Below are 26,407 nucleotides of genomic sequence, written 5' to 3' on the forward strand. Positions count from 1 at the left end.
TTGGAACATAAGGTTTCGCTTTATGTGGACAACATGTTATTGTACCTGTCACAACCCCTGACAAGCTTTCCTAAATTGGTGAGCCTACTTCTGGAATTTCGCAAAATATCTGGCTATAAAGTCAACATCCAGAAAAGTGAACTAATGCCTGTTGGTGATGGGGTCGATCTGTAATCTTTAAGGTCAGTCCCCTTTAAAATTAGCCCTAAAAATTTAAATACCTTGGAGTTTGGGTCGCGCATAATCATAAAAATCTATATGGGGCCAACTATCCACCTCTCTTCTCTAATTTAAATCAAGTTTTTGAGCACTGGGACCACCTCAGTCTCTCATAAGGTGGAAGAATTAATACATTAAAGATGAATGTACAGCCCGAGTTTTTATATATCTTTCAGTGCCTTCCATTTTTTTTAAATAAAATGTTTCTTCTCAAAATTTAATAATCAAATATCAACCTTTATTTGGACCAAAAAAACGCCAAGAATTAAAAGAAGTACACTGCAGAGGCAATGTAGGCACTACCAAATTTCATGTATTATTACTGGGCAGCCAACATAAGAGTATTGATGTTCTGGTTAAGGAATGACAATGCTGCCCCTGTTTGGACAATTCTGGAGGAGGCCTTGGTTGGGTCCACCTCTCTAGTAGCCTTACTCTGTTCTAAAATACCAATTACCCAGCCAATCTCTACCTTGACTTCTAATCCAGTTGTTGTACATTCAGTTAAAATCTGCAATCAGATTAGACGCTTGTTCTCCCTTAAAGAGGTATCACAGGATGCACCAATTGCTAGAAATTACATGTTTGTTCCATTAATGATGGACGATGCATTTGAGGTTTGGGCCATAAAGGGCCTGGTCTCACTGACTGAATTTTATATTGATGGAAATTTTGCATTCTTCAAACAGTTGGTACAGAAATTTTATATTCCGAAGTCACATTTTTATAGGTATTTGCAACTTCGGAACTTTGTAGCTTTGAATTCTAACTATTTTCCATCATGCCCTCCAACCTCTTTGTTAGACTCAATTTTTGAATGTAAATCAAAGCAGACTATAAGCAAGATCTATGAATTACTCAGCATGTATGATTCAACTTCTTTAGATCTACTCAAAAATAGGTGGGAGACAGCTAATTTCAGAGGAAATCTGGCACAAAATAATACAGGGAATTTTCTTATCATCCATTTGACTCAGATATGCCGTTATACAATTTAAAATTGTACATCGTCTACATTGGTCTAAGGTCAGACTCTCTAAGGTTAAAGCTGACATAGATCCCACATGTGATAGATGCAGGCAGGCTCCCGCAACTCTGCTGCATATGTTTTGGACATGTCCAAGATTTTACATGTTCTGGTCCAATATCTGTGAGACCTTCTCTGGGTTATTTGTAGAGATGGTAGAACCATCTCCACTTATCGCATTGTTTGGTGTGCCCCCGGAAAACACTAGGGTTAGTAAAAGGAAAGTTAAAATATTTGCGTTCTGTTTCCTCCTAGCTAGGAGACTGATACTGATTAAATGGACCCTATTCCACCGATATTTAGCCACTGGATAAAGGAAGTCATGTATCATCTTAAATTGGAGAAAATTAGGTATACAGTTAGGGGGTCTACTGGGGCATTTTATAAAATCTGGCAACTTTTCTTAACATTTGTTGAAGGAATGAAAGCAGGCAATATGGTATTATAAAAGAAAGGGGGTGGGGAATACCTTCTATGTTTACTTTGTATTGTTTATTTGTTATTATTATTATTGTGATTATTATCTTTTTTAAGGACATCTGATTATGTATAGTATCCTTATGTTTATGTCTGGTGTTTGGGGGATGGGGGAGTTTTTTTTTGTATGCTGTATAATTTGAAAACAAATAAAAAAACCTTGATAAAAAAAGATATATATGATACAAATGATCCAGATTTTAGCTTCATTTCTTGATATAGCGAAGTAAAAAACATGACTTCCCCAAACTGTTGCATACTTCTTTTGTGTTGATTTTATAGGTTTGTATTGCAGCTTCTTTCAATTGTTTGTTTTGAGGGGTTTTTCCCTTCTGTCTCCTCTTCATGAGGTATGCTTATTTAGTCTGGCAAGTTACTTGACCAATATTTAACCTTAAACTTTTACCCCAGATGAAGCACCAGTTGTGTTTGTAGTTTGTAGTGGTGTGTTTTGGGTCATTGTCTAGCTGTATGACGAAGTTAATCAATAAGATTTCTCAATAAGACATTTCTCTGTAAATTTCCAGACAGAATGTTTCTGTGGAATTTGTTCTGCTGCTAGCATGATGAAATATATCATTAATAAAGATGTGTCATTGATATTTGAACACATAAAAGTCACATTTAAAGCTCCTAGCTCCTTAAAACTGTATGCTATTTTAGTGTTTAATGCACTAAATTGTTTGTGCACATGGGGATTTGTTGAAAAATTGTTTTAAAAAATTGATGAATACAACATTTAAAAGCATCACTTTGACTTTTTGTCACTTTATTAGCAAATTATGAATTTCAACATAAACAATTACATAAATCAGTCATAACATTATGAGCACTAAGAGGTGAAGTGAATAACACTAATTAACTCCTCATCATTGCACCTGTTAGTGGTTGGGATATATTAGGCAACAAGTGAACATTTTGTCCTCAAAGTCGATGTGTCAAAAGGGGTCCAAGGAAGGAACAGTGGTGAACCAGTGACAGGGTCATGGGTGGCCAAGGCTCACTGATGAACATGGGGAGTGAAGTCTGACCCGTGTGGTCCAATCCAACAGACTCAATTGCTCAAATTGCTGAAAAAGTTAATGCTGGTTCTGATAGAAAGGTGTCGGAATACACAGTACATTGCAGTTTGTTGTGTATCGGGCTGCATAGCCACAGACCAGTCAGGGTGGCCATGCTGGCCCCTTTGCACCACCGAAAGCCCCAACAATGGGCTCGTGAACATCAGAACTGGACCATGGAGCAATGGAAAAAGGTGGCATGGTCTGATGAATCACATTTTCTTTTAAATCATATGGATGGCCATGTGCATTGCTTACCAGGGGAACACATGGCACCAGGATGCACTATGGGAAGAAGGCAAGTCGTTGGAGGCAGTGTCATGCTTTGGGAAAGGTTCTGCTGGGAAACCTTGGGTCCTGCCATCCATGTGGATGTTACTTTGACACATACCACCTACCTAAGCAATGTTGCAGAGCATGTTCAACCTTTCATAGAAATGGTATTCCTTGATGGCTGTGGCCTCTTTCAGCAGGATAATGCGTCGTGCCACAAAGCAAAAATGGTTCAGGAATGGTTTGATGAGCACAACGAGTTTTAGGTGTTTACTTGGCCTCCAAATTCCTCAGATCTCATTCCAATCGAGCATCTGTGGGATGTGCTGGACAAACAAGTCCAATCCATGGAGGCCCCACCTCACAACTTAGAGGATTTAAGGATCTGTTGCTAGCGTCTTAGTGCCAGATACTATAGCACACCTTCCGGGATCTAGTGGAGTCCATGCCACAATTGGTCCGGGCTGTTATGGAAGCAAAAGGGGGACCAACACAATATTAGGCTGATTGGTGTATATTTGACATAGTTTGCCACTCAACCCAGCTAGCTATCTGCAAATATCATAGGCCCATGGTCTTCAGATAGTGGAATTCTCAAGAGTCATACTTCTAATCAAGCTGAAACTTTGTATAGTTCATCTCCATGCTAATTTGCAAGTACTTCAAAAATGTTGGTACTGACCCAGTTGTTTAAAAAAAAACAAAAAAAAAAACAGATATCCTGCCAAGTGTTCCTCTGCCAAATGGAGCACCTTGTCTAGCAATGCTGGACAGCCAACAGCCACCTTTGAACTAATGGACAAATGTGAACAGGGACTGAGCTTAATGACAGTCTGCTGCCAGAAGTGTTGGCGGTGCTGTTTGGCAGGTTTTGGCACCAGTTTCACACTTTTGTGGGTTGCGCAAGGAATAAGGAGACAGGTTTTAGGCTTGGGACAACTTAAATAGATCATTCTAAATTAATATTTTATTTTTCCTTAACTTTTCAGTGATTTTATCTCTCTTGCACACAGTTGACTCTGTGTTGCTAAGCTCTCTTTCCTGTGGTACCCATCTCTTTATACTTGCCACTACTCATAACAGTAGTAACAGAGAACACTAGATTTGATTAGGTATGGGATCCTTACTACTAATTTTATCTGGCCCCACACTCCATTCACAAACTGGCACACAACCACGCTCCCACTTCCACATTGTTATTATAGCATGATTACTAATCAGACAGTTGTTTAAAATTTTGCACAAGTTTCTTTTCACAATCCCAATTATTGTGTGCACATATGAGTTTATCATGAAAATTTAAATAGGGGCCAGGGTTCAAACATCTCAGATTTCTCAGGTTTTAATTTTAAATTAAACACACAACTACACAGGATAATATGCAGTCAAATACTTTTTTACAGCTGTCTTCTGAGAGAAAACATAACTTACATTAAAACAGAATACAGTTACATAGAAGTAGAAAAGAAAACTATAAAAATTATAATATGAAAGGTTTATGGCAGAAAATGGGAAGTAGTATGTACAAAATGTGTGGTTTTATTTGCAACTGTGCAACACTGTGCTGAGGTATTTGCAGTGAACAAAATTTACATAGAATAAACATTTGTAAATATGGGTTGTGCATGGTGTATTAAGGTGGTAATGACACTGTCAGCCTTCTTCACCAGGGTGTCAGCTGGAGCATTCAGCTGGAGAATGGAATCATCTAACAGCAGGGATCCTGTGGTATATCCATGAGCAGGACATACAAATTACCAGACAAATAACCACCACTGGACATTCCCAAAACATATGCAAATAAGAACCTACCGTAGATTTATTACACAAGTGACAGTAAGGGTCAGATCTAGCTTTTATTTTGTAAAATTTACTGGGAGTGATATACGCCCTATTGATACATTTATAATGTATCATCTGGTTTGCAAGATTTTTAGATGCAGTGAAACATCTGGTGCATACCACGTCCCAATCAGGTTGAGCGAGACCATCCCTTTGCCAGGAGTGGATAGCTGGAATAAGAGTGTTTTGCATTAAGAGGACTGAGTTATAGATTTTAGGAACTAACCCACTAGAAGGAGTATTAATGTCCAACCATTCTCACAGAGGACGTGGGCGCACATTGGAGTCCCAGGGAACTCTGTAGGCCTTTAGAGTTGACCTCAGTCTTAAATATGAAAAGAACGAAAATCCGGGTAAAGAAAACTCTGCGCTCAAGTCCTGAAACGTCCCTTATCACAGTAAATGTCATTCAATGTATGGACACCAGCATCAGACCAGGTTTTGAAAATGAAGGGTTTGTTACCAGTACATGAAAGAGAACGGGCCACCAATAATTTTCTCTACCTTTTTCCATGCATCAAGTGACTATTGAATTATTGGTCCATAAGTTTTCTTTAAGGTTTTTGAAGTGTCTGAAAAGGGGAGATCTTGTAAGCGAACAGGATGAATAATATTGGCCTCCACTACTCACCATGGAACTAAAGAATCTGGATTAACCCAGGTTTCGATTGCCCTTATTTGAAAAGCCAGGCTGTATAATTCAAAATTAGGAAACAACAGACCCCCGTCTAATTTCTTACACTGCATTGTCTTAAGTCGGATTCTGGGTTTTTTCTTTAACCATATATATCTAGAAATAGCTGTATTAAGCTGGAAAAGGCAACATGGAGAATAAAAAATCAACCCTGGAAAGTACATTCATTTTAATTGTAGATATTCTACCACGAAGAGCTAAACATAAGGGAGACCACCTGTCTAAGTCCTCTTTGATTTTATTCAGGAGAGTTTTATAATTACAATTAGAATTGAGTTGAGGGATATGTGAAATGTTTGACTATGGGATGAGAGGAGGTAAACTATTACATTCTTGTCTAGCTGCCTAATTCAGCAAGAGCACATTCGATGCAAGAGTAGGATTTATAGCGAGCTGAGAAGAAGGTATAGTCTTTGACAGTCTCATTTCTCAATCGCCATATGTCACCCACATTTATCTGTTTAATAAAGTCATTAAATAACTTTGAAGAGGCCTGTTCAGAATTTGATATTTGAGATCTATCAGGAATGGGATTATGCACAGCATTGAATTCGCCTCCTATGACAAGATGATAATCATTCAAGCTTAGTACTAAGCGGATGAGCTGTTGATGATGTATGAAAAGTGAGTGATGTATGAAAAAAGGAAGATGTCAGACCATCAATATCAAAAACCCCTTTAGATTTCTTATCAGAAGAAGAGAAAGAGACTAATTTGAAATGCCTATTTTAAAATTGTTGTACATCACAAGCTTTCAAATGAGATTTCTGTATTAGTGCAACTGAAACGCGTTTAGATCTTAAATAATCCAAACATTTGGTTCTGTTAATGGTGCCATTTAGGCCGTAGACGTTCCAAGACATTACATTAAGAACCATAAATTAATTGAATCATTGTACATCTTACTTAATAAGAAACAAAAATTTGTGGACTTACATGCATAGCTCATGGCGTCTGAAACTATAAAGGAACAACAATAATGGAACAAAAAGGCAGTAAGCGGAGAGTAAGAACAAACTCTCTTGCCTGCCATCACAACCACCTTGTCTGGATATGTGGCCAACATAACAGAGGATCACCCAAGTCCCAAGACCCACCCAGTATCACAGTCCACTAAAGTAGTACTCAGCATGGTCGTGGTATCAGAATATGAATCTCCTCCTAGAAACTACGAGCTGGCGTTAGCATTCCGGTTAGCATTCTGGCGTGCTGTCACATACAGATGGAGGTGTAATAAGCGCCTGTTGTTGGTCAGCATACGCTTCCACTTCAATCGGTGTTTGGAGATAAGAGATTGACCCGCAATGCGTTACCTTAATCTTGGCGGGATATATCATAAAGGAAGAGATCCCAAGTTGCGTGAGTCTCTCCCTATACTGATTCATCTCTTTTAATCGTCTTTTCATGGCACTTTGATTACTGTCGTCGGGAAAGAACAGAAGTAAGCTGCCCTTGTGGGATATTTGTCCCGTGGCTCATGCTCCCTTGAGGATGGCGTTTCTGTCCTGAAAGCGAAGCAATATGAAAGTTAGAGTTCATGGGCCTTTTCTGTTGCTGTCTCCGTTAGAGTCAGCACTAACTTGCTGGCTCATTCAGTCGTTTTTGTCTCCGGGGAAGATGGCAAAAGTTGTCGTTTAGCCATTGCATAAAGGTAAAAAGATTCAGGGAGGAAATATAAGAAAATTGAGTCGAGACTATAACTTAAATGAATGATTTACCGACACCAGGCCTGGGAGCTTCAGACTCAAGCAGCCATCTCTATCAGCAGGTCACATGATCTCTGATTTTGCACTTTTTGTGGTTGTAGCCATTACTGTCAGGCTGGTACAGCAGCAGATGCAATACAACAGTGTCTAAAAGTTCTGTCTCATTATATGCAAGAGGAATATAATATATTTTATATATTTATAATATATAATATAATATATATATATATATATATATATATATATATATATATATATATATATATATATATATATATATATGTGTATTTAATATATCAATTTTGGATATATAGGCATAGTTGCAGTAGTGGGCATGTCCTTATGAAAATTCATGTGTACACAACTTTAAGACTCCAGGCTTCTCCACTCTTCTGTTGGCTCTTTGGGTTGACCTTCTTTAGGCCACCATTGTGTCACTCTTGGGGAAAAAATCTTGGGGAATTTTTTTTTAAGCAGGAGAGAGCCTGCACTCAGAGGAGGTATACCTTTTCTTTTATAGTGAGATAGAAACCCTAAAACAGGTTACAAAATGATGAAAATTCATAGGAAAGAAAGGTTGACCATAAGTTTGTATATCTCCTCATTAAGCAATACCTTAAGCACTTAAGGTAGCAACAGTAACAGAATCATTAAAAGAAAGGACATTATTAAACAACATATAACAGTAAAATTTCCCCGATGTTGATCTGCAGAATGACTCATTTAGTAATGAGTTCTCTAATACCAAATAATACATTTGTTAATCTTTGTGGATATTAGGGAAAAGGTGTACCAGATGTCAACAGCAGGCTAATGGTGAAGAAACTATGGGATACACTGCACATCCCTGTATTTGCATTGGTGGATGCTGACCCGCATGGTATGCATTTATGTGTTAGGTACAGGTCCAATTTAATCAGCAATTACATAAACATAATGTGCAATGCTGTTTGCTGTGGTTGTTCTTTTTGCTGTTCAGTATGAAGAGGTACATTATATTGCCAAAAGTATTCGCTCACCCATCCAAATAATCAGAATCCAGTGTTCCAATCACTTCCATGGCCACAGGTGTATAAAATCAAGCACCTAGGCATGCAGACTGTTTTTACAAACATTTGTGAAAGAATGGGTTGCTCTCAGGAGCTCAGTGAATTCCAGCGTGGAACTGTGATAGGATGCCACCTGTGCAACAAATCCAGTCGTGAAATTTCCTCGCTCCTAAATATTCCACAGTCAACTGTCAGCTGTATTATAAGAACGTGGAAGTGTTTGGGAACGATAGCAACTCAGCCAAGAAGTGGTAGGCCGCGTAAACTGACGGAGCGGGGTCAGCGGATGCTGAGGCGCATAGTGCGAAGAGGTCGCCAACTTTCTGCAGAATCAATCGCTACAGACCTCCAAACTTCATGTGGCCTTCAGATTAGCTCAAGAACAGTGCGCAGAGAGCTTCATGGAATGGGTTTCCATGGCCGAGCAGCTGCATCCAAGCCATACATCACCAAGTGCAATGCAAAGCGTCGGATGCAGTGGTGTAAAGCACGCCGCCACTGGACTCTAGAGCAGTGGAGACGCGTTCTCTGGAGTGACGAATCGCGCTTCTCCATCTGGCAATCTGATGGACGAGTCTGGGTTTGGCGGTTGCCAGGAGAATGGTACTTGTCTGACTGCATTGTGCCAAGTGTCAAGTTTGGTGGAGGGGGGATTATGGTGTGGGGTTGTTTTTCAGGAGCTGGGCTTGGCCCCTTAGTTCCAGTGAAAGGAACTCAAGGAACTGGAATTTTGGACAATTCCATGCTCCCAACTTTGTGGGAACAGTTTGGAGCTGGCCCCTTCCTCTTCCAACATGACTGTGCACCAGTGCACAAAGCAAGGTCCATAAAGACATGGATGACAGAGTCTGGTGTGGATGAACTTGACTGGCCTGCACAGAGTCCTGACCTCAACCCAATAGAACACCTTTGGGATGAATTAGAGCGGAGACTGAGAGCCAGGCCTTCTCGTCCAACATCAGTGTGTGACCTCACAAATGCGCTTCTGGAAGAATGGCCAAAAATTCCCATAAACACACTCCTAAACCTTGTGGACCGCCTTCCCAGAAGAGTTGAAGCTGTTATAGCTGCAAAGGGTGGACCGACGTCATATTGAACCCTATGGATTAGGAATGGGATGTCACTTAAGTTCATATGCGAGTCAAGGCAGGTGAGCGAATACTTTTGGCAATATAGTGTATCTTTATTAAAGAATGCATGTGTAATGTGCTCTAGTGTTTATCGAGTTAAGTATGGTTAAGTAATTGTGTAATGGTAATGAATTCAGAAATGCAGTCTCTCTTTACTCCCTCCTCCCCACCCAGGGATCGAAATCATGTGCATCTATAAGTATGGATCAATTGTAAGTATGGACTTGTATTGAAGATTGTATTTCCTTGACAAGTTTAAGTAGTGTCTTGTGATGTGTCATCATAAACAATAGCTTATTTGCATGTATTCTGTTCTCTTGGGTATGATTCCTGCTTAATTGCAATTATCAAAAACTCATCGCTGAACTATCACTTAAAAAATGTGATAAATAAGAGATTTTTGATGTCTCATTAGAATATCATAAAGCTATATTTTCTGCTATTGTTGATTTTTGCTTAGTCATTAGGGGGCTGAGAAGTGACACATGTATACTACTTAAGTCTTGTTCTCTTTTTAAAAAAACCTCTTTACTAGTATTTACAGCGAGGTAGTAAAGACTTACTAGTATGAATTGAAAAGCTGATGAATTTAATTATTTCCTGTGAAGCATCTGGTGACCATTGGCTGTATACAGTTGTTGAATGATATAAGAATGTTCATCATAATCTGCTTCAAGTTTTAAAAAATTGCAAAAGGAATAATTTTTTACCAATTCCTTTTATGCTTGAGTTGCTTTGCTTTCCTTTTTTCGCACTGAACAACTTAAGATTTTTAAATATTCTAAAGATTTTAACCACCTTTTATTCCCAGTCAATGGCATTTGAAGCCCCCACTCTGACTGTCTCTTCCATGCTCTGGCTAGGCCTGTTGCCTTCAGACATTGAAAGGTTTGAAAAACGTGCTTCACTACACCATTTTTGTTGCTGTCTTTTTTTCTTTCCCTTTCCAACCACACCTGTCATATGGTTGAGTGATGTATTAAATATTACAACATGTTTAAAATATTTATTGCCCAAAAGAATTTAACCCTTAAGGATTTCACAATTGAAAAAAATTGCAGTTATCTTGATGCATTTTTTGATGTGGAAACACCAAGTCTTCTCAAGATGCAAGTGAGGGATATGCAAATGTTGCAGATATTTCTAATTTGCATGTTCTGAAAGATGTGAAAAAAGTAATGAGAATATATACATGAATATATTAAAAAGTATACCTTTTACTGATTAAGTTACGTTATGTTTTCATGTGAAACGTAACTTTTATTACTTCATTGTTTTGTCACTACAGACCCCCCCCCCGATTATTTCTTTTTGCTGTGTTGCAAAACCAAATTGGGACTCTCTATTTTGACTTTCTACAGAAAAAAAATGTATTTAATTCTATGTGTTTAATTATTTGTCCTGTTTATTAAAAAAAAAATCTAAAAATCTACAATATATTTAACAGTCTAAATTAGGGGAAGTGATTGATTCTTGAGCAGTCAGTCTAATTTTTAAACAAAGTACACTCATGTTAATTTAACATTAATAATTATTACTATGGGGTACATACTTTCTGGAGGCACTGTTCACTATATCGCCAGAAAATCTCTGTAGGTTTACTGGTGACTCTTAAGTAATCTCTACCCCAAAATATAATTGCAGCTAATAGAATTGTCAGTTGATAATTTATGATTAAGCTTAAACTTGCTTGAATATGTTATTAAAAAATAACAGCAGTCCAACATCACTAACCAGATCAATCACTGTTTTTGGTAGAAATTATATTTTCACATGGCAAATATTTTACTAGTAGGTGTAGTAGAGTAAAAGACCCAACAGTAATGACATGCATGTTGCTGATTCTGTGTAATTAAATAATTAATTAAAAGGGGTGTGTTCAAAAATAATTAGCAGTGTGGAGTTCAATTAGAGAGGTAAATTAGTCTAAAATGGGTCGTTCCAGACATTGTTCAGAAGGACAGCGTACTTTGGTTAAAAAGTTGATTAGAAAGGGGAAAACATAAAGAAGTGCAGAAAATGATAGGCTGCTCAGCTAAAATGATATCAAATGCTTTAAAATGGCAAATAAAACCAGAAAGTTGTGGAGGAAAATGGAAAACTACCATTGAAATGGATCGAAGAATTGCCAAAATGGCAAAGATTCAGCCAATGATCAGCTCCAGTGTGATCAGAGAAAGTCTAAAGTTACCTGTGAGTACTGTAACAATTAGAAGACGTCTGTGTGAAGCCAAGCTATCGGAAAGAAGCTCCACAAAGTCCCACTGTTGAAAAAACAACACCAGCTGAAGAGGTTACAATTTGCCAAAGAACAAAAGAGAAATGGTCTAAATGGTGCAATATTTTGTGGACTGATGAAAGCAAGATTGTTCTTTTTGGGTCTGGAGGCCACAGACAGTTTGTCAGACAACTCCCAAACACTGAATTCAAGCCACAGTACACTGTGAAGACAGTGAGGCTTGGTGGTGCAAGCATCATGATATGGGGATGTTTCTCATACTACGGTGTTGGGCCTATTTATAGCATTCCAGGGATCATGGATCAGTTTGAGTACATTAAAATACTTAAAGAGGTCATGTTGCCTTCTGCCGAAGAGGAAATGCCCTTGAAATGGGTGTTTCAACAAGACAACAACCCCAAACATACACCAGTAAGTGAGCAGCATCTTGATTCCAGACCAACAAGGTTAATGTTATGGAGTGGCCATCCCAATCCCCGGACCTTAATCCAATAGAAAACTTGTGGGGTGACATCAAAAATGCTGTTTCTGAGGCAAAAGAAATTGTGGTTATACAACTAAATATTAGTTCAGTGATTCACAAGAAAGCTAAATCTTCAAGCATTTTTCAGTTTACACAGTAAATGTTTGACTTTGTAAAGAAACATGCAGACACTTTTTTTAACACACTGCTATTATTTTGAACACATCTGTATCTTACAGAGTTCTTGCAGACCCTGACTGTAAATTCCTCAGTAAAGACTGTAATAAATGAGCCATAAATTCGGGAAGCATGATAACTGTAATGCAGAAGTGTTTGTGCTAATTACTGAACTGCATTTGTCATTCTGGCAAGGCATGCATATCATGGACAGTTAGAGTGGATGTTTCCAGCCGGACTCTGTTGGGAGTTTTTGATTATCAACTTAATTTACTGAATTCCAGTTTATCTCCTAATTTTGCTAATAAAAGCTGAAAACAAACGTTCCTGATTATTGTATGAATGTGTGTGTGTGTGTTTGTCTAGCCTTGGCGTGCCACAGGATGCTCTAATTTCATTAACAGAGGCAGATGAAAGGAAACTCAACAATATAAAGAAAAGACCTTACATTTCTTACCATCCTGCATGGGAGAGGGAGGTAAGCCAGTGAGACACTCCAGTATATATTTTTGAAGGCAGTAATATTTTATGTGGTACCTCGTCTGTCTGAATATTGTCAAACATATCGAGCATGCATTCATGTATTGGATATGTTACAGCCAGCGCAAAAATAATGTGGCACATATTAATTGTTGTTCCATTGCAGCTCTAAAATGCTATAGAGTGCCCTCCATTTTTGGCAGCATTCATGAAAATAAGCATGAGGCACACAGAACAGAGGATGTAACAGTTAATCATAACACAACAAATTAAGTTGTTTTCCTGGATGGCTTGCACCGGCAGGTATTCAATTCCTCTCATGTTGGCAGAATGTTTTAGTAGAAATCTCTAAGTGGTTTATTAATAGTTTTTAGACCACCACCATTAAAACGCAACAACTTGTCTTTCAGCCTGAAAAATATTGGGAGATAGACTGGACATAGCTGGTTTTTTTATATGCTGTAAAATACAATAGTATTTATGAATACTATAGTAGTTGTAATTATTATTTTTATCATTGCAAAGTTAACAGTATAGCTTCCACTCTCATTAGATTCTAAAATAGCACCTATTCATTTATGCATTTTATTTTAATTTATGCACTGACAGGTTATTTAAAATATATGATATATATCTTGACTTAATGTTGTCAAGATTGGTAATTGTAATATTAGTAAGATCAGGAAGTAAGAAAGATAAAGAAGATTATCTGTTTTCTGGTCACTTTGGATATTTGATACTAAATGTTTTGTAAAGCTATTTTAGCTTACTTTGCGATTTTGAGCTGACAGATAACTAAAATAATAGTGTTTTGGTAATTCGGTGTGCTCTTCTGGGAACAATAAATAAATAAGATGACTAAGCATTCATCTGCTACGCTTACAGTTCTATAATTAATTAAATACATTCTTCTTCTTTCGGCTTTTCCCTTCTGGGGTCGCCACAGCGAATCACCTCTCTCCAGCTATCCCTATCTTCTCCATCCTCAACACTTGCACCCACTAGCTTCATATCCTCATTTATTACATCCATATACCTCCTCTTTGGCCTTCCTCTTTGTCTCCTGCCTGGCAGCTCCATGTTCAACATTCCCCTACCAATATACTCACTCTCCTTCCACTGAACATGTCCAAACTATCTTAATCTGGCCTCCCTAACTTTGTCCCCCAAACCCACAACATGAGCTGTCCCTCTGATGTACTCGTTCCTAATCCTTGTCACTCTCAAAGAGAACCTCAACAGCTTCAGCTCTGCCATCTCCATGTCCAAACCATCTTAATCTGGCCTCACTAACTTTGTTCCTAACTTTCAGTCAGGACCAACTGCCTTTCCACTTTTCATCCTCTTCAAAGCCTTCCTGACTTCATCCTTTCTAATCTTATCTACTTTCTGTTCCACAGAGTTCACACCTTCTACTCTTTTTTCCCTCTCATTTTTCTCATTCATCAGCTCTTCAAAGTCCTTCTATCTCCTCTGTACACTCTCCTCACTTGTGAGCACTTTTCCATCTCTATCCTTAATAACTCTAACTTGCTGCACATCCTTCCCATCTCGATCCCTCTGCCTTACTAACCTGTACAAGTCCTTCTCTCCTTCTCTAGTGTCTAACCTAGTGTACCACTCATCATATGCCTTCTGCTTGGCCTTAGACACCGCCCTCTTCACTCTGCACTTGTAACTCCTTATATTCCTGTCTATTCTCTTCGGTCCTGTCCATGTCCCACTTCTTCTTAGCTAACCTCTTCCTCTGGATACTATCCTGAACTTCCTCATTCCACCACCAAGTCCACTTATCTTCTTTCCTCCTTCCAGATGACACACCCATCACCTTTCTTCCTGTCTCCCTGATCACTTCTGCTGTAGTTTCCCAGTCATCTGGCAGCACTACCTGACCACCCAGAGCCTGCCTCAACTTCTGTCTAAATTCTTCACAACATTCCTCCTTTTTCAGCTTCCACCACATCTCTATCTTTGACCTCCTGTTCTTCTTACAGACCATCAAAGTCATCCTATACACCACCATCCTATGCTGTCTGGTGACACTCTCTCCCACTACCACTTTACAGTCATTAATCTCTTTCAGATTGCCTTTTCTACATAGGATGTAGTCTACCTGTGTGCTCCTACCTCCACTCTTGTAAGTCACTCTATGCTCCTCCCTCTTCTGAAAATAAGTGTTAACCACAGCCATGTCCATCCTCTTAGCAAAGTCCACTACCATCTGTCCTTCAAGGTTCCTTTCGTTAACTCAAAATTTGCCCATCACCTCCTCATCACTTGTGTTCCCCTCACCAACAAGTCCATTAAAATCTGCTCCTATCACCACTCTCTCACCCATGGGAATACTCTCTACCACCTCATCTAATTCACTCCAGAATCTCTCTTTCTCCTCTAACTCACAACCTACCTGTGGGGCATAACTACTTACAACATTCAACATCACCCCTTCAGTCTTTAGACTCATAACCCTATCTGACACACTCTTCACCTCCAGATCATTTCTCACAAACTCCTCCTTCAGGACCACACCTACGCCATTTCTCTTACTAATTAATACATTATATGTATTTAATTTGTATAATGTATACAAATTAAATACAAATTAAATTAATGTATAATCATTTTGACCCTGAATGACATTCCATATTGTAATATACACCTATCAGGCATAGAATTATGACCACTGACAAGTGAAGTGAATAACACTGATTATCTGCTCATCATGGCACCTGCTAGTGGGTGGGATATATTAGGCAGCAAGTGAACATTTTGTCCTCAAAGTTGATGTAAGAAGTAGGAAAAATGGGCAAGCGTTCCCGGTCTGCAGTGGTCAGTCTCTATGAAAAGTGGTCCAAGGAAGGAACAGTGGTGAACCAGCGACAGGGTCATGGACAGTCAAGGCTCATTGATGCACATGGGGAGCAAAGACTGGCCCGTGTGATCCAATCCAACAGACGAGCTACCGTTTCTTAAATTGCTGAAGAAGTTAATGCTGGTTCTGATAGAAAGGTGTCAGAATACACAGTGCATCACAGTTTGTTGCGTATGGGGCTGCATAGCTGCAGACCAGTCAAGGTGCCCATGCTGACCCCTGTGCACTGCCAAAACAGCAACTATGGGCACATGAGCATTAGAACTGGACCAAGGGATGGCCAGGTGCATCTGTTTCGCTTGCCATGGGTACACATTGCACCAGGAAGCACTATGGGAGGCAAGTCAATAGAGGCAGTGTCATGCTTTGGGCAATGTTCTGCTGGGAAACCTTGGGTCCTGCCATCCATGTGGATGTTACTTTGACACGTACCACCTACCTAAGCATTGTTACAGACCAAGTACACCCTTTCATAGAAATGGTATTCCCTGATGGCTGTGGCCTCTTTCAGCAGGATAGTGCACCATGCCACAAAGCAAAAATGGTTCAGGAATGGTTTGATGAGCACAACAACGAGTTTGAGGTGTTGATTTGGCCTTCAAATTCCCCAGATCTCAGTCCAATCGAGCATCTGTGGGATGTGCTGGACAACAAGTCCAATCCATGGAGGCCCCACCTTGCTACTTACAGGACTTAAAGGATCTGCTGCTAACATCTTGATGCCAGATACCGCAGCACACCTTTAGTGGTCTAGTGGAGTCCATGCCTCAACTGGTCAGGGCTGTTTTGGCAGCAAAATGGGGACCAACACAATATTAGGTAGGTGGTCATAATGTTATGGCTGATCTGTACAGACCTACTTGGACAATTCACAGCCAGACTACCAGAGAGGGTGTTGGCGGGTGGATTGTTATTCCTTGGTATCATGTGATTGGACCACGAGTATTGTCACCTGTTTCAATTCAGTTCACTTTGTTTGTATAAAGCTTTTAACAATGGACATTGTCTCAAGCTTTACAGAAATATTTTACAGAAAAGTTTTGGAAATTTCCTCACTATGGGACGAATAATTTTGAGTTCATTACAGACACTGATCCCTTGCTGTGACAAGCTAACAGATGTAATGGCAGATCCGTGACGGTGTGATCTCCAAGTCTCCAAGTGGTTTTGTCCACAGCTGTCTCCTGGTCACAGGCTGTCCACACAGATCCATCCACAGCATCAATGAGCACCACCAAGCGATGAGACTCTAACCAGGGGTAGAGCCCGTGGTCACACTGGAACTAAGAACACTGGGAGCTCAGGAGTGGGGTGTATAGCTTGACAGAGAAAGACAGAGAGGGAGAAAAAATATTAAGTATGCTTGTGATCATGTGATGTTTAAAGACAATGTAGATTATGTGTAAAGTGCAGGCAGGGACTCTGGCAAGACTAGCTATGACAGCATAACTAAAAAGGAGAGCCAGAAGGGTTAGCCCTAACCCTAACCCTTGGCAGACATTAAGGCTTACCGGGACATAAAGGGTCCAACCACTTCACAGTCAGCAAACCTGAGCGACTTGCAAGGGTGGTAAGATGACAGCATCCAAACATCCCAGTACACCAAACACTCTATGCCCATGAACCTTCCAGATCTGCTCCTTTACCTAAGAAAAACTATACACTGAAAGCTTGACTAAAAGTCTTCAGCCTAGACTTAAACATTGAGACTGTGTCTGAATCCTAACACTAATTGGAAGGCTGTTCAATAACTGTAGGGCTTAGTAAGAAAAAGCTCTGCCCCCTGCTGTAGCCTTTGCTACTTGAGCTACCACCAAATAACCTCCACCCTTTGATCTGAGTAGGCATCATAAATGTGGATCATAAATAACCTAAAGGTCAAAAACTAGTCAGTATCTGGTGTGAGCACCATTTGACTCACGCAGTGCAACACATCTCCTTCGCATAGAGTAGATCAGATTGTTGATTGTGGCCTGTGGAATGTTGGTCCACTCCTCTTCAATGGCTGTGCGAAGTTGCTGGATATTGGCAGGAACTGGAACACGCTGTCATATACGCCGATCCAGAGCATCCCAAACATGCTCAATGGGTGACATGTCCGGTGAGTATGCTGGCCATGCAAGAATTGTGTACAGATCCTTGCAACATGGGGCCGTGCATTATCATGCTGCAACATGAGGTGATGGTCGTGGATTAATTGGCACAACAATGGGCCTCAGGATCTCGTCACGGTATCTCTGTGCATTCAAAATGCCATCAATAAAATGCACCTGTGTTCGTTGCCCATAACATACGCCTGCCCATACCATAACCCCACCGCCACCATGGGCCACTCGATCCACAATGTTGACATCAGCAAATCGCTCACCCACATGACCCCATACACGCTGTCTGCCATCTGCCCTGTACAGTGAAAACCGGGATTCATCCGTGAAGAGAACACCTCTCCAATGTGCCAGACGCCATCGAATGTGAGCATTTGCCCACTCAAGTCGGTTACGACGAACTGCAGTCAGGTCGAGACCTCGATGAGAACAACGAGCATGCAGATGAGCTTCCCTGAGACGGTTTGTGACAGTTTGTGCAGAAATTCTTTGGTTATGCAAACCGATTGTTGTAGCAGCTGTCCGGGTGGCTGGTCTCAGACGATCATGGAGGTGAAGATGCTGGATGTGGAGGTCCTGGGCTGGTGTGGTTACACATGGTCTGCGGTTGTGAGGCCGGTTGGATGTACTGCCAAATTCTCTGAAACGCCTTTGGAGACAGCTTATGGTAGAGAAATGAACATTCAATTCACGGGCAACAGCTCTGGTGGACATTCCTGCAGTCATCATGCCAATTGCACGCTCCCTCAAAACTTGCGACATCTGTGGCATTGTGCTGTGTGATAAAACTGCACATTTTAGAGTGGCCTTTTACTGTGGCCAGCCTAAGGCACACCTGTGCAATAATCATGCTGTCTAATCAGCATCTTGATATGCCACACCTGTGAGGTGGATGGATTACCTCGGCAAAGGAGAAGTGCTCACTAACACAGATTTAGACAGATTTGTGAACAATATTTGAGAGAAATAGGCCTTTTGTGTACATAGAAAAAGTCTTAGATCTTTGAGTTCAGCTCATGAAAAATGGGGGCAAAAACAATAATTTTGTTCAGTGTAGTATTTTATAATCAATGCAAAATTTGGACTGGGAGCAAATGCAGTATGGATAAGACAGGAGTGATTGGTAAATCTCTCTGCAGTAGCAGATGTAAATGTTCGCTTAATATGGTGACAGCAAATTGTGCATCTCATGTTTGACACATTTTAAATAAAATAAGATATTGGTCTGAGATAGCTTAATCTAGCCATGGGGGTCACAGTCCAGTGACTTCTGTGCCGGTCCCAAGCCCGGATAAATAGAGAGGGTTGCGTCAGGAAGGGCATCCGGCGTAAAACATTGCCAAATTTAACCATGCGAATCGTCAGTACTCTAAATTTCATACCGGATCGGTCGAGGCCCGGGTTAACAACGACCGCCATCGGCGCCGTTGACCTACAGGGCGCTGGTGGAAATTGGGCTACTGTTGGTCAAAGAAGTAGAGGAGGAAGGAGAGTGTGTAGACAGAGAGAGTAGAGGAAAGGTAAGAGTGTAGAACTGAGAATAGGAACTCTGAATGTTGGTATTATGACAGGGAAAGGTAGAGAGCTGGCTGATATGATGGAGAGAAGGAAGGTGGATATACTGTGTGTACAGGAGACCAGGTGGAAGGGTAGCAAGGCTCGTAGTATAGGAGCAGGATTCAAGCTGTTTTATTATGGGGTGGATAGTAAGACAAATGGGGTAGGTGTGGCCCTGAAGGAGGAGTTTGTGAGGAATGTTCTGGAGGTGAAGAGAGTGTCAGACAGGGTGATGAGTCTGAAGTTGGAGATTGAAGGGGTGATGTTGAATGTTGTTAGTGGTTATGCCCCACAGGTAGGTTGTGAGTTAGAGGAGAAAGAGAGATTCTGAAGTGAATTAGATGAGGTGGTAGAGAGTATTCCCATGGGTGAGAGAGTGGTGATAGGAGCAGATTTTAATGGACTTGTTGGTGAGGGGAACACAAGTGATGAGGAGGTGATGGGCAAATTTTGAGTTAAGGAAAGGAACCTTGAAGGACAGATGGTAGTGGACTTTGCTAAGAGGATGGACATGGCTGTGGTTAACATTTATTTTCAGAAGAGGGAGGAGCATAGAGTGACTTACAAGAGTGGAGGTAGGAGCACACAGGTAGACTACATCCTATGTAGAAAAGGCAATCTGAAAGAGATTAGTGACTATAAAGTGGTAGTGGGAGAGTGTGTAGCCAGACAGCATAGGATGGTGGTGTGTAGGATGACTTTGATGGTCTGTAAGCAGAGGTCAAAGATAGAGATGGAGAAGAAAACCAAGTGGTGGAAGCTGAAAAAGGAGGAATGTTGTGAGGAATTTAGACAGAAGTTGAGGCAGGCTCTGGGTGGTCAGGTAGTGCTGCCAGATGACTGGGAAACTACAGCAGAAGTGATCAGGGAGGCAGGAAGAAAGGTGCTGGGTGTGTCATCTGGAAGGAGGAAAGAAGATAAGTGGACTTGGTGGTGGAATGAGGAAGTTCAGGATAGTATTCAAAGGAAGAGGTTAGCCAAGAAGAAGTGGGACATGGACAGGACCGAAGAGAATAGACAGGAATACAAGGAGTTACAGCGCAGAGTGAAGAGGGAGGTGTCTAAGGCCAAGCAGAGGGCATATGATGAGTTGTACACTTGGTTAGACACTAGAGAAGGAGAGAAGGACTTGCACAGGTTAGCTAGGCAGAGGGATCGAGATGGGAAGGATGTGCGGCAAGTTAGAGTTATTAAGGATAGAGATGAAAAGGTGCTCACAAGTGAGGAGAGTGCACGGAGGAGATGGAAGCAGTACTTTGAAGAGCTGATGAATGAGGAAAATGAGAGGGAAGAAAGAGTAGAAGGGGTGAACTCTGTGGAACAGAAAGTAGATAAGATTAGAAAGGATGAAGTCAGGAAGGCTTTGAAGAGGATGAAAAGTGCAAAGGCAGTTGGTCCTGACGACATCCCAGAGGAGGTCTGGAAGTGTCTAGGAGAGGCGGCAATGGAATTTTTAACTAGTCTGTTTAACAGGGTTTTAGAGAGTGAGAAGATGCCTGAGGAATGGAGAAGAAGTGTATTAGTGCCGATCTTTAAGAATAAGGGTGACGTGCAGAGTTGCAGCAACTATAGGGGGATAAAGTTGATGAGCCATACAATGAAGCTATGGGAAAGAGTAGTGGAAGCTAGGTTAAGGAAGGTTGTGAGCAGCAGTATGGCTTCATGCCCAGAAAAAGCACAACAGATGCAATTTTTGCTCTGAGAATTTTGATGGAGAAGTATAGGGATGGTCAGAGAGAGTTGCACTGTTTGTTTGTAGACTTGGAGAAAGCATATGACAGGGTGCCAAGAGAAGAGCTGTGGTACTGTATGAGGAAGTCAGGAATAGCAGAGAAGTATGACAGAGTGGTGCAGGACATGTATGAGAGGAGCAAGACAGTGGTAAGGTGTGCTGTAGGGCAGACAGAGGAGTTCAGAGTAGAGGTGGGACTGCATCAGGGATCGGCTCTGAGCCCCTTCCTGTTTGCTATGTTGATGGACCAGTTGTCAGAGGAGGTCAGACAGGAGTCTCCTTGGACAATGATGTTTGCAGATGACATTGTGATCTGTAGTGAGAGCAGGGAGCAGGTGGAGGAAAACCTGGAGAGGTGGAGGTTTGCGCTGGAGAGAAGAGGAATGAAAGTCAGTCGTAGTAAGACTGAGTACATGTGTGTGAATGACAGGGATGGAAGTGGAACAGTAAGATTACAGGGTGAAGAGGTGAAGAAGGTACAGGAGTTTAAGTACTTGGGGTCAACAGTCCAGAGTAATGGAGAGTGTGGAAAAGAGGTAAAGAAGCGAGTGCAGGCAGATTGGAATGGGTGGAGAAAGGTGTCGGGAGTTTTGTGTGATAGAAAAATTTCAGTGAGAATCAAGGGGAAGGTGTACAGGACAGTGGTGAGACCAGCCATGCTGTATGGTTAAGAGACAGTATCACTGAGACAGAGACAGGAGTCAGAGCTGGATGTAGCAGAGCTGAAGATGTTGAGGTTCTCTTTGGGAGTGACATGTTTGGACAGGATTAGGAATGAGTACATCAGAGGGACAGCTCATGTTGGACGTTTGGGGGACAAAGTTAGAGAGGCCAGGTTAAGATGGTTTGGACATGTCCAGAGGAGGGACAGTGACTATATTGGTAGGAGAATGTTGGACATGGAGATGCCAGGCAGGAGGAAGAGAGGAAGGCCAAAGAGGAGGTATATGGATGTAATAAATGAGGATATGAAGCTAGTGGGTGTAAGTGTTGAGGATGCAGAAGATAGGGATAGGTGGAGAGAGATGATTCGCTGTGGCGACCCCTGAAGGGAAAAGCCAAAAGAAGAAGAAGAAGATTGGTCTGAGATAGCTTACGACTGTGGAAGAGTGAATATGTTTTCTATATGTATGCCGAATGTAAGAATAAGATCCAGAGTGTGATCTCCATTATGAGTCGGCCCTATTACATTCTGATTAACACCTACTGAATCTAAGATACACTATATTGCCAAAAGTATTCACTCACCTGCCTTGACTCGCATATGAACTTAAGTGACATCCCATTCCTAATCCATAGGGTTCAATATGACGTCGGTCCTCCCTTTACAGCTATAACAGCTTCAACTCTTCTGGGAAGGCTGTCCACAAGGTTTAGGAGTGTGTTTATGGGAATTTTTGACCATTCTTCCAGAAGCGCATTTGTGAGGTCACACACTGATGTTGGACGAGAAGGCCTGGCTCTCAGTCTCCGCTCTAATTCATCCCAAAGGTGTTCTATCGGGTTGAGGTCAGGACTCTGTGCAGGCCAGTCAAGTTCATCCACACCAGACTCTGTCATCCATGTCTTTATGGACCTTGTTTTGTGCACTGGTGCACAGTCATGTTGGAAGAGGAAGGGGCCAGCTCCAAACTGTTCCCACAAAGTTGGGAGCATGGAATTGTCCAAAATGTCTTGGTATGCTGAAGCATTCAGAGTTCCTTTCACTGGAACTAAGGGGCCAAGCCCAGCTCCTGAAAAACAACCCCACACCATAATCCCCCCTCCACCAAACTTTACACTTGGCACAATGCAGTCAGACAAGTACCGTTCTCCTGGCAACCGCCAAACCCAGACTCGTCCATCAGATTGCCAGATGGAGAAGCGCGATTCTTCACTCCAGAGAACGCGTCTCCACTGCTCTAGAGTCCAGTGGCGGCGTGCTTTACACCACTGCATCCGACGCTTTGCATTGCACTTGGTGATGTATGGCTTGGATGCAGCTGCTCGGCCATGGAAACCCATTCCATGAAGCTCTCTGCGCACTGTTCTTGAGCTAATCTGAAGGCCACATGAAGTTTGGAGGTCTGTAGCGATTGACCCTGCAGAAAGTTGGCGACCTCTTCGCACTATGCGCCTCAGCATCCGCTGACCCCGCTCCGTCAGTTTACGTGGCCTACCACTTCGTGGCTGAGTTGCTGTCGTTCCCAAACACTTCCACGTTCTTATAATACAGCTGACAGTTGACTGTGGAATATTTAGGAGCGAGGAAATTTCACGACTGGATTTGTTGCACAGGTGGCATCCTATCACAGTTCCACGCTGGAATTCACTGAGCTCCTGAGAACGACCCATTCTTTCACAAATGTTTGTAAAAACAGTCTGCATGCCTAGGTGCTTGATTTTATACACCTGTGGCCATGGAAGTGATTGGAACACCTGATTCTGATTATTTGGATGGGTGAGCGAATACTTTTGGCAATATAGTGTAGATACAACTGCTGTTCTTAGAGGGTCTTCTGACTTATCAAAATGAATGTTGAAGTCTCCTACAATTAATGCTTTGTTTAAAGAAACAATGAGGTTTGAAATGAAATCTGCAAATTCACTGAGGAATTCAGAATATGGCCCTGGAGGTCTGTGAATAACAATTAGTGGAATCGACTCTGTGAAATTGTGTTTTGTGGCTACATAAGTTAGGTTAGTATAAAGAACTTCAGATGTGTTGAATTGATGTCTGGGTTTTTGTGTGGCGCCTAGCTTATTATCATGAATAACTGCAACACCTCAGATCAAAGGTGCTGGCTGTGCATTCACTATGACCTAGTTTTATGTTAATCAGTTTACTAAAACAAATTTTCTGATTGTTTATATATTTTTGTTTAGCTCAGGGAACAGACACAGTCTCAATATTGTGAACCCTGGGTAACCCTAGCTTGATTGTATGCTCCCTGGCCTTGGCTGTGGATTGTCACTGATTAACTAAACCTGCTCTAAGACATGTGATATGCTGCAAAAAATGAGAGCAGCACCTTCCCGAGTGTGATGAACACTGTCCCACCCTAACAGGCCAGCCTTGCCCTTAAAAAAGATTCAAAACTCTATGAAGCCCACATTGTTTTCAGAGCACCACAACAGTATACACATCAGTATAGTGGTTATTATAAATGATCTTTGATCATTTTTTATGAAAGGTGCCAATCATTCTGGAAGGCAGGGAAGTCTGTATTGGTAGACTTTGACAGGTATAACAAAATTAATTTATGAAATCTGTGATGATAAACTATCAACAAACATATCAAGTGTACTACATTCCTAGGTGAATATATGAATAGAAACATAGTAATTAGTAATGCAGACTTAAGCAGTAATTAGTAATGTATTCTTTATTTGTGTTTTGTCTTTCTGGTAGATGGAGATTATGCTGCAATGGAAGCAGAAAGCTGAGATCCAGTCCCTTGTCTCTATTGCTCCTCATTTTCTCACTCAGGTGTACCTACACAATAAGTTGTCTTATGGGGGCTGGATATGAGTCCACACTGCTGCACATTTAACTGCACTGTAATACACAGTCCTGTAATAATTATCTTTCCAAATTCATTATTTTTGCTGTATCCTATAGGATTTCTGAAATCCTGTAACAAATGAATGTTTGAATGTTTACAAGACTTTTTACACATAGCAGAAGGCACAGAAGTACAACCACAGAGCTATCCATATAGTTAGTACATGCCTATACTGAGGATTTAATACCTTATAAAAGGTTCAAACATCAATAAAAATGTTTGGAGATGTGTTGTGATAAGCCATGATTCTCATTTGCTGAACTAGTAAAACCATTTTGATTTTGTTATGCTTCTGATGTTGAGAAAAGCTGATCTGAAGAAATCACATGAATAAATGTCCAGAATCGGAATATCTGTCACATTCCATCCCCTTCTAAGAGAACCCTCCCCCGAATTCTAATTAGTCACGTGTCTTACTTCTGGTTCCCACAGACATTTAAACCACACACACACCCTGGTCCGACGCGAACTATCGTCCTCCCATGACATACTGTGCGTTCAATATTACTATTGTTGATTTTGTGTATGATTCTTGCCTGTTTCTGACCTCTGATCTTGCCTCTTGTCTGCTAGGTATTTCGTTTATGACCTTGCCTGTTTTCTGTACTCCTGTTATTGGTTTTGCGCTTTGGTTTTGTTTACTCCGGTCTAGTGTTTTTCCAGTTCTGACTCACATTTGTTTTTTGACCACTTTTCTGCCTATCGTTGTATTCAATAAACCGCTTATGGATTCTACACCTGATACCTCCGGCGATTCATTACAATATCATAACTGTCTCCTGTATACGTCTAACAAGTGCCATTGTTTTTTATTTTTTATACATTCAAGAGTGCTAGATCCTGGTACATCTCTATACTTTCTTGCTAGAACTTGATAGTTGATTGGAGACTAAGAATTTAAATAAGGTGTGGCTCCTGCTTGGTTGAAATGTAAGCTGGTCTTTTATTGTTAAGAACAACACTCCTGCTTTATAATATAAAGTCTCTGCTGTAGTAAACAATTTAAAATAAATTTCATAGGGAACCCATCCTAATCTGAGTGACACAGGATAATTGTAAGCAGCTATACAGTCAAATACAATCTGGGTGAGACCAGAGAATGTGATTAAATAATGTCCATTCTACAGCTGTTTATATTCATGTGGAGTTGTGTAACCAGGAGCTTTTGAGCTTCAGCATAATTTTTGATTTCATTATAGATTTCAACATAAACTCTTTACTGGCAAATATATCAGATGTTCAGTGCTGGAGACCTGAGCCTAAGACCGACTGAGGCAACAGCAGTTAAAAGGCATTTGCCATGGTCTCCAAGTTGTATTATTCACAGCAGTCCCATACTGCATCTCCAGGTTATCCATTAGTACTTGCTATTTGAATGTCAAAAATGCCATATCAATAGCACTGTGCACTGAAGCGATGAGATTCCAACCAAAAGTAGTTGAAGCTGGCTCCCAGTCTGTGGACAACCTCGAATGGCTGATGTGCCAGATACCCTTATATATATCCCTTTATAGTGATCAGTCAGCGGGCTGGTGACATCCAAATAATTAGGCACAAACCTGCGACAATAGACATACAGCCCCAAGAAGAGTCTTACCTCCAATTTGGTCTTAGGTCTCGGGACCTGCCTGTCGCCCAAGTAAAAGCCCAGATACTGCACTTCCACCTGTCCTCTTGCACAATTCTTTGGGTTTGCTGTGGGTCCATCTCAGTAATCTCAGGGCAGCCCTCAGATGCTGCATGTGCCACTGCCAATTAC

At 41.0% G+C, this 26,407-nt stretch overlaps 1 protein-coding gene across 1 annotated transcript in view; it reads left to right on the forward strand.

Moving 5' to 3' along the window:
• spo11 (SPO11 initiator of meiotic double stranded breaks) overlaps positions 1-25,358 on the forward strand; it is a 70,839-nt gene extending 45,481 nt beyond the window's left edge. The window contains exons 9-13 of the mRNA XM_058409070.1: positions 8,080-8,179; positions 9,653-9,690; positions 10,290-10,366; positions 12,724-12,835; positions 24,495-25,358. Coding sequence (XP_058265053.1) covers positions 8,080-8,179; positions 9,653-9,690; positions 10,290-10,366; positions 12,724-12,835; positions 24,495-24,614 — 447 coding nt within the window. The 3' untranslated portion in view covers positions 24,615-25,358. The remainder of the gene's footprint in view (positions 1-8,079; positions 8,180-9,652; positions 9,691-10,289; positions 10,367-12,723; positions 12,836-24,494) is intronic.
• Positions 25,359-26,407: the final 1,049 nt, after the last annotated feature.

Source organism: Hemibagrus wyckioides, linkage group LG15, assembly GCF_019097595.1.
Source record: "Hemibagrus wyckioides isolate EC202008001 linkage group LG15, SWU_Hwy_1.0, whole genome shotgun sequence".
NCBI lineage: Eukaryota > Metazoa > Chordata > Actinopteri > Siluriformes > Bagridae > Hemibagrus > Hemibagrus wyckioides.